Below are 14206 nucleotides of genomic sequence, written 5' to 3' on the forward strand. Positions count from 1 at the left end.
ATTGGGATCCATGCTCCCGCTTTCTCTTTGGTTGCCCTCCTTGGGCCCTGTACCCTCGCCTTCCTATGAGGCAAAAAACATTGCTGTCATTTTCAACTCCACTCTCGCCTCACATCACGAACCTAACCAAAAAGATCCACTTTCAGCTGCACCTCCTCAGTGGTATCCTACCTTTTCTTACTTTCCCCCAGATGCTCACTGTCTGCAGAGCCCTGATTCTCTCCAGGCTGGACTGCTGCAACAGCCTCTTTCTCAATCTGCCTACCTCTACTCTTCGCCCCCTGCAATTAATCCAGAACAGGACTGCAAGTCTTATCCTTGGCCTCAAGCCCAGGGACCACATCTCTCCAGCCCTGAAATCTCTCCACTGGCTCCGGGTGGCTGCAAGGATCAAGTTCAAGACCTTGGCATCGTCCACAAGGCTTTCTGAGGCATGGGCCTACCCTAGATACAACTCCCTCTTCTGAAAATACCTTCCTTCTAGAGCCCTTCGCTCAACTACCTGAACTCTCTTGAGGGTCAGACCCTTCTCCAGGCAGAGAGTAAAGGATAGATCTCTCTCCTCTGCAGGTGCCTCCCTCTGGAACGGCCTCCCTGCCCCTCTCAGACTTGAGCCGGACCACCTGAAGTTCCAGAAGCAGCTAAAGACCCTCATTTTCTCCTCTACCTTCTCTCTCTAGCTCCTTTGTTAACTTACCTGTCTGCTGCGCCAACTGGTTGCTTGGTTGCCTCAGGGTCTCACTGGGTTCCAGGCCCCTCCTCGACCAGTTTTCCTTTGCACTGCCTCCAGGCCTACAGCACACTTTTTGCGCACTTAGAGGCTGCAACTGTAAACCCTACAGTCCCCCTGCCTATTTGCACTTACCCAGAGCTGCGCTGCCCTGGTCTGCACTTAATCCGAGCCATGCTGCCCTCATCACACTTCCCCTTTTCCTCTCCCTTGCACTCCCCTTCCCCCTCTCGTTCCCCCTGCACTTTTAGTGTTGCACCTGCACAATCTAAGGCCTAGTAGTATCATTTGTTTTGTCCTCCGTCTGTCTTCACTTCCATGACTTATGGCGCCTAGAAACACTTATGTACAGGCGCGTTATAAATGCCTTATATGATATAGGTGCAGCAAGCATGGAAATATATGGGCACAGGCAGTCTGAAAATGTTCTTATACAGACATGTTTTGTGGGCAAAGGCATCAGGAAAATGAGTTGGGAAATGCTCCTGTGCACCGTTGGTGACTTGCATCTATTGGATTTTGTCATGAGTTAGTCTACAAAAGAAATTGGAAACGGTCTGGCTCTTTACCCAATTTTTCGCCCAAAGTGTGCTGTAAGTGTGCTGTAAAATACACAATTTTAACCCATTATTTAAAAAGAACTCTTGGGGACAACCCCCTCAAAACCCCTTTGGTTAGTTGGGGCTCCCTCGTTACGCTCAGACACATTCAGGGGAAATATTTACGCCCCTACAATTAAAATAAATTCACCAGCCGCCACTGCGGACTACAACGCACCCTCTACTTTTTGGTGGTTAAAACCAAAAAAAAGTCACCATGCACAACTTTGGTAAATACTTTTAGGGAGGGGATCAAGTCAAGGGGAAGAAACCCATGTTTCTGCACCATTCGTAATCCTGAAAAAACAACAGAACCTTTAGCTAGGAACCATACAACATCTTTCAGAGCAACTGCACTGAGAGATTTGAGATGGTGTCCATTAGCTTGAATTTTAAGGGCGTAGAAAAAGGCAGTGATTAAGGATTATGTGCAAGCCAGGTTTGTGGTTCTTGAGCATTGCAAAAAAGCAGAAGACGAACCTTTAGAACTGGTGGTCTATGAGAACCTCCTCCATGTCCCCATTTTTCAGGAAGTGTTTTTACTTCAGCCACCAGCCCTATTCAGTGCTCATTTTACTACTCTACTTGCCCTGAAAAAGACTTAGGTCGAAACGCGCGTCGGCTGTTTGCACTCACCAATGGGTTAATGACTGTCGTTGTCTGCCACTATGATGTTTCATTTTTACCGTGTGGAATTGCAAAAGCAATAATAAAGCTATAAGTTTTAAGCACAAAGAAGATTGTTCTGATCTGACCATGAACCTATATCTAAACATAATCGCTACATGCCTGGGCAATTGAAGCTCCCCAGCGCCCATCATTATCCGCAGTTTGTCTTCCCACTAACCATATTTGCAAAATCAGTCTGCACATTCCCTTTTTCAGAGGCAATAGGTTAATCCCGAGTGTTAAAATTAGGACACAATTGAAATCCATAATCAATTCAGCAAATGTAAAATTACTTCTTTGAGAAGAGCTAAGCTAGACCATCTATAATACACCTAGTAAGAATCTTCTCTCACACAAGATTGGAAGACTACAATGCCTTAATCGATCAACATTTATTAGACAGACGAGGCCTAGGAACACTAAATTCAAATCTCTGTGTTACCAGCTCATGTTCCTATCTGTGACAAAATACAGAATATTACAACAAAAGCAAATCTTTAAAACAGAAATGCATACATTCAAACATCTGATACAAACACATCAAGTGTTCATGAAATGAAAGCGGTCTTACCCCAGTATAATGATGATCTCCTTTGTGTAACTGCAGAGTCTTTCCTTCCAGAAAGCTGACTAACCTACACAGCAAGGCAACACATCAGCATAAAGTCACTAATGATTTTTCATTAAAAAATAAAACACACATGTGGGGAACAGAATGCTTTACTTAATTTAACTACAGCACATCAAAGTACATGTACAGGGCATTAAGTGTCCTTAGCCATTACTGGGCTATGACTGGAATGTATGTAAACAATCTAGCTTTCCTAGATACATATTTTGTTATGAATGACAAAAATGGCTGTGGAACAAATGCTGGCTGAAAAAGTGTGTCAAAAATCGGAGAAAAGAAAACTGAGAACATTTCTCTCAAATAAGGAATGGACTACAAAAATAAGAAAATGTGACAATAAAGGATACGCATAGTTGGGGAATAGACCAAGAAAGATCTGGAATAAATCTAAATAGGACATGAAATAATGAAAGAGGAAGATGGTTAGCCCAAAGGAATGACTAAAATGTTTCATACATAGGATTGGTCAGATGACAATATTATGAACAGGAAAAGAGTTGTTTTTTTATATTTGTAGGCAAAGTGTCATTCTCAGTTTTGGCTGGTGAAAGGTAGTGCTTGAAACGTTGCAGCAAATATTACACGGTAGGCGAAATGTGTACGATGATGGTTCCCTTCCTGCTGTGCGTTTATTTAATCAGGTGTTGCCTGACCCAAACATGACCAAGTAAGACAAAACCTTATTGGATGAATGATCAATGGTTCTTTCATCGGTCTCCTGGGGTAGTTGAGAGGATGGGAAGGGAGCTATGGACCAATGCTACAAAGATGGTAGTTAGGAGTGGCTTATTACAGACCATGCATCATATTACAGTGATCTAGCTATATGGAAGTATGCTGCTTTCTCACAAGAGAAATTGGTGAGTTTACCCAACATAGAATTTAGCTGTATGATGGTGTTTCAAATATTTTCGGAGCGGGGTCGGGATGGGGGGGCATGTGGGGTGTTCGGGGAACAAGATGGCTGCAGGCCCGTAAAGCTCCGCAGCACCTATAATATCCGGTCCTCTACTCAGAGGATTTCCAGACCAATAACACTGCAGAGAATAACTGAGTGACCCAGTGGGAGCAATCCCGAAGAAAATCGGTACAAGGCGGAGAAAATCGGTGCAGGGATACCCCTTTTTCCGACATCGCCACAGAGACTGTGGGAGGCCTGGAAGACAGCACGAGGCGGGGGAGGAGCCGCCTCGGCTGCGCGCCACAGGGCCGTCCAGCCTCTGCAGGAGCCCTCACCAACACACCGTGAGGAACCGGCGCAGGAAAGCAGATCTTCGCCGACATTGCGCAACTCGGACGCTGATGGCTCCACAAGGGGAAGTCGAAGCCCTGACCGCTGCCCGCACTCCATCAGGGGGCCTTGGTGGTTCTGAGCCAGGTGGAGCCTCGACGAGCGAAGCCGCGAGGCACACTGGGCGGTCCACCGTACGAGACCCAGGTGAGGCACCCGTGACCCTGCATGAGCCAATGAGGATCGGCCGACACCACCCTCTGGAGAGCAGCCCACGCCACTACCGTCCTGATCTACCACGGACACCACTCAGAGACAGAAGCGGTGTGCCAGAATGGATCCAACTGAACGAAGCAGTTGAGGGAAGAACCCTGTGTGACCACAGAATCAGCAACAGACGCACAAGGAAATCAAGTAAGCCCACAGTGGGCGGACATGGAAGAGACACTACATACCCGCTCACACTTCAGGGTGGGCGACCTCACAGGGCGCAAGATATCGCTGGGAGCGCTCGAAGGCATTCAGCACACACTATAAGCTAGATAGCAAGGACTGTAAGCCCTCCTCGTAACAGCTCCTGAAGTGAACCGTGTAGAGGAAAGAAGACCACAACAGTGCCCCAGGAATATAGGGGAATGATCTGGGGGCATTGGGCACACTTAGCGGGCTGGGCAGCCGCACAGGGACAGATCCGCACATCTAGATTTCACCCAGGACCCACCGGTGGCCACCAGAGACCGCAGCATTTCGCCGGGGTGGCACCCATGGTGAACACCGACAACGGTCCCTAAGCACACCACCACAGGCCACCGCACACTACAGAAGTCGCCTTATCAACAAAAACACTGCCGAAAGAGGCAGGAGATATGAGGATAGACAAGCACATGGAGAAGATCATTGGGATACACAGGATCCCAGGTGACAGCCCCTTGGGGAATCTGGATGAAGACAGCTACGTGAATAACAACTGTGCAAGAGCACACAGAGCAAGAGAATCCATCCACGTGATCATCCAACGGCAGGGCAAGCTAAGGCCAATAAACCCAATCAGCTCGGATCCCGTAGCCCACAGGGAACCCAAAAGCAAGGGGTCAGTACACCTGGCAAGAAGGAGAGAGGAGTCACACAAAAGTCCGAGTAGCTGAGTCCAACACGCCCATCGCGACAACCGAACAGGAGAGGGGCCTCGGAGGTGGCATTGCGGGTGTGGCCATAATCCCCGACTCACCGCACAAAGGGGGAAGAGTACGTGGAGGACACAACTAGAACTGAACACACTCACAAGGGACACCAGATCAACCTTGGAACCGGGTAAAGCACTATGTCCAATTCCGGTAAGTGGGGCAAGCAACAGGGAAAACTACATTTTGAAACCGCTCCACAGGCAAGGAACACAAACAATGGAGGACTCACTGGAGATGCAGCGCTCCCCCACCCCACACCCATGACACCTTCGGATCCAGCGGCCGCACTCCAGGACATTAAGGCCATGTACACACAGCTACAGTCGGGCATATAATCTTTGGATGGGAAGCTGGACACTCCAACCTGTAAGGTGGACCACATGCAGATCTGCCTGGACAAACCTGAGGAGAGACTGGACGAGGCGGAGGGTAGTGTGTCGTGAGTAGAAGACGAATCGGCCTCTATCTCCAGAGAAATGTCTGGGGTGAAGAGGGCTCTGAAAGAGCTCACCGAGAAGTAGGAGGACATATAATCTAGGTCAAGATGGAACAACATCCGACTTGTGGGCCTGTCACAGTCGATCAAATGAACATGGCGGCCCTGGTGGAAGGAATACTACAAGAGGCACTGGGACCCGAGGGGTTCTCACCACTGTGTATTGTCGAGAGAGCACACAGAATACCGAGCGGATGAAGACCAGTCCCGGGAGCACAACCCCGCCTGTTGATAGCTCGCCTATTGAACTATCGGGACAGAGACAAAGCTCTCCGGAAAGCGCAGGAAAAAGGGAACAGTCCTATACAAAGGAGATACAATCAAGTTTTTTCTGGACTTCTCGGACAAAGTGCAAGCGTCCAGGAGAACATTTATTGAAGTTAAGAAAAGGCTGCAGGATAGAGGCATAAAATACGCCATGATGTTCCCGGCAAAACTGCGGGTCAAACATGAGGGAAAAGCCCTTTTTTCCCAAACCCCAGAGGAAGCCGCTTCTTTTCGTAACATGCTGCCAAGAGCCCCCTGCCCACGAGAGAACAATGTCTCAATATGTCGCCTGGGCGCAACGAACACACTAAGGTAGCGAGACAGCAATTTTAGGCTAGATCTAACTCTGTTGGTTCAGGACACCACATAACCACATGGGTGCGATGGAGGGCCAGTCTTCTAGTCTCAGGCGAAAGCTCAGCACACACGTTTGGGGATATTAGTGAGCTGGAAAGTTGGGGTATTCAGCGGTAGGGGGCGAGGTGAGGTTCTAATTGGGACGAGTTTGGAGCGGAGGGGCAGATCGGGGGGCTACAACACAGACGAGTTGGGGTTGTCGGTAGGGGAGGAGAGAGGTGAGAACACCAGTACAGACAGAGTGAAGCATGTAAACAAAGGGAGGTGGCCCGAACACACATCACAGGGCATGGCAGCATTAGTTCCACGGGCAGCCGAACTACTCGGGTGGGAACAAGTCGAACCGACTCCTCATGACAACACAGTTTTCTTACCTGGAATGTAAGAGGGCTTAACTGTCCTAAATGCCGGAAAGTACTGCAGTATATGGGACGCCACCAGGTGGGAGTTGCATTCTTACAGGAGACTCACTTAACGGTAGAGAGAGGCCAATTCGGGAAAAGTTGGGGCTGCCACAGGTACTTAACCTCATGCGCCGGATAGGAAAGAAGAGTGAGCATCCTGGTACACAGCTCAGTGGGATTCTGACAAACCAAAGTATTGAAAGATCAGGACAGGAGGACACTAGTGGTTCGGGGGATCATCCAGGGGAAACTGTACACCCTGGTTAGTTATGGCCCTAAGCAAGACACAACGGAATCCCTGGAGTGGACTGAGAGACAATTGGGGGGGGGGAATACCTGAAGGGGAAATATGGGCTGGGGACTTTAATGCAGTACTAGATCCGATCTGAGAACGCACTGGGTGAACCCCGCGCCCAAACAGCAAGGGATCCGGTAAGCTCCAAGCCATGCTTTTAGTTTGGGGGATAGAAGATGTGTGGAGGGTAAGAAATCCGGGGACACGCCAATTTAGACATCACTCTGCTTTTCACAACTCCGCATCACGGCTAGGCTTCTTCCTGACGTCCAAAACAACTCTGGGCCACACCACTGGGGTAGATATATTAGCTTGTAAACTATCGGATCACTCCCCCGTCCTATTAACGATTACCCTAATTGGACGAGGAAAGGCGAGACGAAGCGAAGGCCGCACAGACACAGTTTTTAGAGAAGTGCTAACAGCAGCCATAAACTCATATTTTGAAATCAATGAGGGGTCAGTGGATTTGGTGGGAACTCTATGGGAAGGATTTAAGTGTGTGATCTGGGGGGAGTGCGCAGCCATAGAATCTGGAATCTTAAAACAGATTAGGAAAGAACTGGCTGACACAGAGGAAGCCATTTGCATCTTACAAGAGGCCACCCCCACCCCTACACTTGCCCAGCGAGTAGAAATAATGCAGAGACTCCAAGAGTTTCACACTCTGGCACAGAGAGAGATAAAGTACCTGTGGGGTAGGATGGCACCCCGACAATACGGTCAAGGTCAAGCGCCGAGGTGATCGCTCGTCAGGGAGGCCAGGATGGGTGGGTCACAAGGGCAGAATAGCGGCGATAACTGAGGATGGGGTAGACCAGTTTGAAGATCTGAAAAAAGGCAAAGAGTTTCACAAATTTTACTCAGACTTGTACTCTACCCAGACACAGGCCTCCCAGGCAGACAAACTCATACCTAAACCAGGTAGGGCTATATTGGTGCACAGATGAGCAACGAGAGTGGCTGATTCGGCCACGGACACTAGATGAGATTACTGGATCAATCAAAGCTCTGCCATATGGTAAGTCCCCCGGTCCAGACAGGTTTACAGCTGAATTTTATAAACATTACGTCGATAAACTGGCCCCCTACCTGCTGCAAGTATACCAACAAGCCATGGTCACTGGGCGACTGCCGGATTCCCTCAGAGACGCAGTAGTAGTGATGCTGCTAAAGCCTGGGAAGCCAGGTAACGATGCTCATCCTACCGCCCGAAATCGCTCATCAATCTCAAAAATATAATACTGGCCAAGATTCTGGCGACCAGCCTGTCACCGCTAATGTCAACAATGGTTAGAGCGGAACAAGCAGACTTTATGCTAGGACGATCGACGTCCTACGGGCTGAGGAGGATGTTTGGATTAATAGCGGCATTGCCACGGGATGAACCCGCGGTGGTGGCTCTGCTTGACCTTGTTCGGCTCCCGTTTACGGTTTTACGCCGTATGGGCCTGGGAGAATTGTACATCTCCCTAATAACCTTGCTATACAAAGACCCGGTGGCGAAGGCGAGAATAAACGGACAGGGAACAAAACTGATAGCACTCGAACGTGGGACGCGCCAGGGATGCCCATTATCCCCTCCAATGTTTGCCCTGGCGTTAGAGCCATTGGCCGAACGGATCAGGGAACTGCATATACACCGAGGGGTCCGACTACACACCCATAGGGTGGCGATGTCGTTATATGCAGACGATATGGTGCCGTTTATACGAGGCCCCAATACCAATCTTGATCCGATCATGCTAGAAGTTCAGCAATATGGCAAACTATCAGGGCTTAAAGTGAACACCAGTAAGTTGATCATATTCCCTTTGACAGACCTAGCAGGACAGTTCCAGGATAATTGGGGATTCCAATGGGATTTACTCCACACTCGCTATTTGGGGATCACTATAGCAAGGGACGAAGTGGTGGTATATCGCAGTAACTATATGAAAGCTCTAGAAATAGCTAAAGCGGCAATGACGAGAGGGAGCTCTCTCCCTTTCAACCTCTAAGGCAGGATATTGGTGGTCAAAATGGTTTATAGTGATTGCATCGAATGCCAAAGCATTGAATGCCTTAGCATCTTAAAAAAAGCAAGGCAAAAAAAGCATTGAATGCAATTTTTTTTCTCATTTTGTTATGGGGTGTCCCCACCTTCCCCTGTTTATTTACCCCTTAAAACCCATTCTAATTAAAATAAAACCTTTACCTTTGAAAAAATGCATTTGATGCATTTTTTTCGATGCTTTTGGCATTCAATGCTTTGTATTCGATGCAATGACTGGACACCGGTCAAAATGACTCCCCACCCCCAAAGAGCTACTTCCGGGAATTGAGATCAACGGTGACACATTTCATTTGGGCAGGCAAACAATCAAGAATATCCTAGGACAAACTCACGGCACCTGTGCGAAAGGGGGGCCTTGCGCTACCAGAATTTAAATTATACTATAATGTGGCACAGGCTAGTTTTCTCCTTCAATGGTATGGGGCAAGTAATGACCAGAGGCATGTAGAGGTCGACAGAGCCATCGCGTCCACGGCAATGCTGAGAACAATAATCCTTACCGCCCGAGCGGATTACACAAACCTAAACACACGGTGGACCCGACATGTAGAGCATGGACTCTCCTAGAGCGCAAAACCAGGGGGGACATACTCTACTCACCTGAACTCCCAGTTATACACATCCCAGATATTCCCCTATCCAGCAAAACAGGATTTGTATCCCTGATGAAAAGACAAGGGATGACAAAATGTGGACAACTATTCACCAATGGGACATTTATTGTGATAGAGCTGCTGAAAGAAAGGGGGGCCCTATCAGCACTAGACGTGTTCCTATATTACAGGTTACATGTAACTTTGCAGCAGTTATTCCTATCTTTCCCCAAACAACCCCAGATTGAGAGCACACTAGACAAAATGGTGCAAGAGACCATGGGGCAACGGGTGACATCCAAATTGTATGCAAGGGCTCTAGCCAACAGACCCGCAGCCAATCCGCCGGAAGCCTGGGAGTGGACACTAGGGAGAGAAATACCGGTGGCAGTGTGGGGTTACTGTTGTGAGATAGTCAAGAAAGGAGCAGTCTGCACTAGATTTAAACTGATTAATTTTAAGTATTTGCATCAATACTATTACACCCCGGCCAAACTAAAGGAATTATTCCCACAGACCACTGGGGAATGCATTAGATGCGGGCATGATGCAGTGGGGTTTCTCCGTGCGGCATGGGCATGCGGGGGGGATCAGACAATTCTGGCAACAAGTCTTCGAGGTGATTGGGGGAATCATAGGACGGGAGACGACATCTGACCCAGAATTGTCCCTACTGGGCTACACCAAATCAATACCTAGAAGTGCCAGGAAACTGGTGGGCCTTCTTCTGATCTTGGCCAAACGGAGGATGGCAATGGTGTGGGGTAGAAGGCAGTGCCCGATGGCTTCCCAATGGTCCACGGACATTCTGTACTGCAATGAAATGGAAACTAGATGGGGCAACATGCAGAGCAACCGATGTGGGGGATAGACAAATGTGGGTTGCATACACGCTCTACCTGATCAAACAATCTGACAACAAAGATGATGAATCTCCACCACCAAAGAATGCACCCCAATGAACCTAACACGAAGGGTAGTACCCACTGACACACAGCCATCCTTCTCAACGGCTGGAATGAGCATGATCATCTGACACTCTGCTATACCGAGATGTCGCGAAGAGAGTTTAAACAAGACTCCGAGATAACCTTAAACTATTAATTGCAACGACCTGATTATATGTTGCTATAAGACTGAACTGAGGCACAAATGACTAGTACTGGAAAACTTTCAATGGACCACCACCACAGAACCAAGGTGATGGGAAACTATTTCCGACTGACTGTACCGGGGGAGGGTAGCGAATGAAGGGGGAATTATGTAATTGTTGATTTTTGTTGCACTAAATACCAATAAAGAGAAGTTTAAAAAATATATATATTTTTGGAGCACGCCATGTTCCTTCACCATTTCCACTCAGCAAGTATGGGCTCTCGGAGGTGTTGCAGACATGTTTAGTCGATGAGCATTTTGTGTTTGAAGGGAAACAACAGACTGAATGGAATCTTCATTGCGTGCTTCCTTAAAGTTTACAGAAACATGGCTGCCACAGCTTATGCACCAGTGGGATGTCCCACAAAAATGTATTTACAAACTCTAATATTTAGGCCGCATAGCGATTTAGACAGTGAAGATTAGTTGTAGGATGTAAGTAGTGAAAATATGTTTTACATATTGTTAAACTTCGATTGTTTTGCATACGTGTTTGAGTAGCCAACAGGGTAGTATGGGAAAAGATGTTATAAGAAGGGGGATACAGCATCTCACCTGTCAGTGTCCCACTTCCACCCCCTGAGAACCCCTCACTGAGGTGATCCTCCCTCACTGCTCCACCACCAGGAACTGGATCCAATAGCGATGGCTGTGTCCTGGCCACCTGGATAACAGATCCACAGGGACTAGTAAGGGAGACACCTTCAGGTTTCTCACACATCCCAATAGGATAAAGAAACTTCCACAGCAGCCAGAAACAATAAAAAATCTTTTTTTACATTATTTTTTTAAAGACAGATTGAAAAAGACATGCGGCTTGCCAGACCAAAAACTGTCATGCAGGACCATCACCAGATGTCTACTTCCAAGATCGAGGGGCAATAACTGCCAATGCTTTCTGAGTGGGGATGGATGGGAGGGGAGATGAGGAATCTGCGGGAGAAGAATCCATAGAAAGAACATAACAGTAAGTAATTTCTCCTTCAATAACCTTTCTCCTGCAGATTCCTCATCTGGGAGACTCCCCAAGCAGCGGAACAATGGAGGCAGGCAGAAAGTTCACAGTAACCGCCAAAATGCGCATCAGCGCCATGGGCAATGCCCAGACTGTAGTAACTCGTAAACATATGGAATGAGGACTACGTTGCAGTTCGGCAAATGTCCCTAACTGGGACCCACGCTTTGTACGGCCGCAGATGCAGAGATCCTTTTGGGCGCGTGTGCCCTGATGCCAGGAGGCAGCTCCCTGCCTGCAGACCGATAGCATTCTGCAGTGCAAAAGATAATCCACCGGGATAGCATCTGCTTGATTACAGCCAGACCTTTGCAGGTTAGAGAGTAGGCCCCAAATAATTGATCAGACTTCCGAAATTCGGACTTTCTTGCGACGTAAAAACTAAAGGCCCTTTTGGGGTGCAACTGATGGAAGCGCTTCTCTTCCTTAGAAGGGTGCAGCGGTGGATAAAAGACCAGTAGGTCTATGGCTTGTGAAAGGTGAAACTCAGAGACCACTTTCGGCAGGAACCCCAGACTTACTTGAAGCAAGACCTTCTCTTGAAGCAAGACCTTCTCACGAAAGAACAGCAAAAATGGGGGTTTACAACAAAGGGCCTGAATTTCGCTGACTCGCCTAGCGGATATAATTGCAACCAAGAAGGCCATCTTTAGCGTGAGCAGCCGCAAAGATAGGCTCAAGAAAGTTAAAACAAGATTGAAATCCTAATCTGGGACAACAAAGGGAGTGGATGGAAATTTATTCAAAGGGCCTTTTATTAATTGAGCCATAACTGGGATCGTAACAAAGGAACCATGATCAGGGGACTTCTTGAACACAGACAAGGTCACCGAAATATCCTTTGACTGGTAACCTGAAGGCCTGTTGTGGTGGGACAAGAGAGGGTCAATCCTGCGCATACCGTGCACAATGCTTCACATCTTTTCCACCTGCACATGTACAGAGATCTCGTAGACAGTCTGCGTGCAGTGAGCAACACCTCGAGCACCTCCTTAGAGAAGAGGCAGTCATCATACCTCATTCTCTCACAGCAACGCATGTAGGTTGAGGGATTCTAGGTTCGAGTGAAGTACCCAACCTTCTGACTGGGTCAGGAGATCCGGGTGATGAGGCACCTGGAGAGATGAGCAGATGGTCAGATCCAGAAGGTCAGAGTACCATGTCCTCATTGGCCAGGCTGCGGCATCAAGATCATGGTTGCTGGAACCCTCTTCAACCTCCTGAGAACGCAAGGGATGATGAGAATCGGAGGGAAGGCATAGTGGAGAGGGAAGGTCGGATCCACCAGAAACGGGTCCTCTAGATGCCCGTTTGCTGGGAATTCCCTCGAGCAAAACCGTATGCACTTACTGTTCAACTCAAACAGGGCTATTGATGGGGTACCCCAGAGAGACAGAGTAGACCTCCTCTACGACTTCCTGGCACACTTCCCACTTGTGGGAGCCCATGCTCTGCCCGTTCAGCACATCTGCCAAACATTTCTCTGTCCCCGCCAGATGAACTGCTGAGACTGTGATCCAGTTCTCCAATAGCCAGAACCACAGCTGCATCACCTCTCTGCAGAGGGGGAGGGAGTGCATGCCACCCTGCTTGTTCAGGTAGTTCTTGGCCACCATATTGTCTGTCAGAATCAAGACATGCTTCCCCTTTAGTGACAGGGCAAAAGCTCTCAGGGCCAAACTGATGGCTCGCAACTCCAGCTTTTACATGTGCCACATGGTTTCCATTGCTGACCAAAGGCCGTTCACTTGCAAGTCCTCGCAGTGAGCACCCCAACCCTTCAGATACGCCTCTGTGACCACTCGGGCCAGAGGCCAGAAGGGTTCCCCTACCATGAGATTGCTGCTGTCGGCCAACCAACCAGGGTCGTCAACCACTGACCTGGACACCCTGAGGGAATCTGTGAGGTTTCTGAGGTACTGGGCCCATTGACCCCTTAGGAGCCATTGTAGGGATCTCATTCACAGCTTGGCCTCTGGCACTTGAAAAATACAGGATGCCATGAGGCCGAAGAAGGGGGGTGGGGGATGAGGGAGTTGCTGGTGAGGAGGCTTGGTTCTGGAAGAGGGTCACCACCTGCACAATGCTGTTGACTCTTCTCAGGAGGGAAGGCCTTTCCTACCCGGATGTCTAGGACTGCCCTGATGAACTCGAGGCTCTGGACCGGAGTCACATGGGACTTCTTCAAATTCAGGGAGTAGTGAACAAGTGTCATGTAGATGGGACAAAACCCTCTGCAGACTTCCCTTGGAGCAGCAAGTTCAGGTACGTTAATACGTGGACACTGAATCTGCTGAGGTGAGCCGCAACGACTGACATGAGCTTGGAACGGAGGTCAACCCCAAGAGAAGCACCTTAACTGATAGTGCTTGTCCCCTATGAGGAACCTCAGGAACTTCCTGTGCTTGCGATGTATCAGCACATGGAAATAAGCGTCCTGCAGATCAACTAACACGAGCCAGTCCTGCAATTCGAGAGCGTGGAGAATTTCTCTCAACGCCACTATCTTGAACTGGTCTTTCTT

General features: G+C 48.6%; 1 protein-coding gene across 4 annotated transcripts in view; it reads right to left on the reverse strand.

The window, feature by feature from the left end:
• The window catches only part of HTT (huntingtin), a 2905635-nt gene that overhangs the window by 2183495 nt on the left and 707934 nt on the right, over positions 1 to 14206 (reverse strand). For all 4 annotated transcript variants that reach the window (XM_069632055.1, XM_069632053.1, XM_069632052.1 and 1 more), the window contains one exon: positions 2570 to 2633. In XM_069632055.1, coding sequence (XP_069488156.1) covers positions 2570 to 2633 — 64 coding nt within the window. The remainder of the gene's footprint in view (positions 1 to 2569; positions 2634 to 14206) is intronic.

The sequence above is a fragment of the Ambystoma mexicanum genome, chromosome 6q (assembly GCF_040938575.1).
Source record: "Ambystoma mexicanum isolate Mex_15411 chromosome 6q, UKY_AmexF1_1, whole genome shotgun sequence".
Taxonomy (NCBI): domain Eukaryota; kingdom Metazoa; phylum Chordata; class Amphibia; order Caudata; family Ambystomatidae; genus Ambystoma; species Ambystoma mexicanum.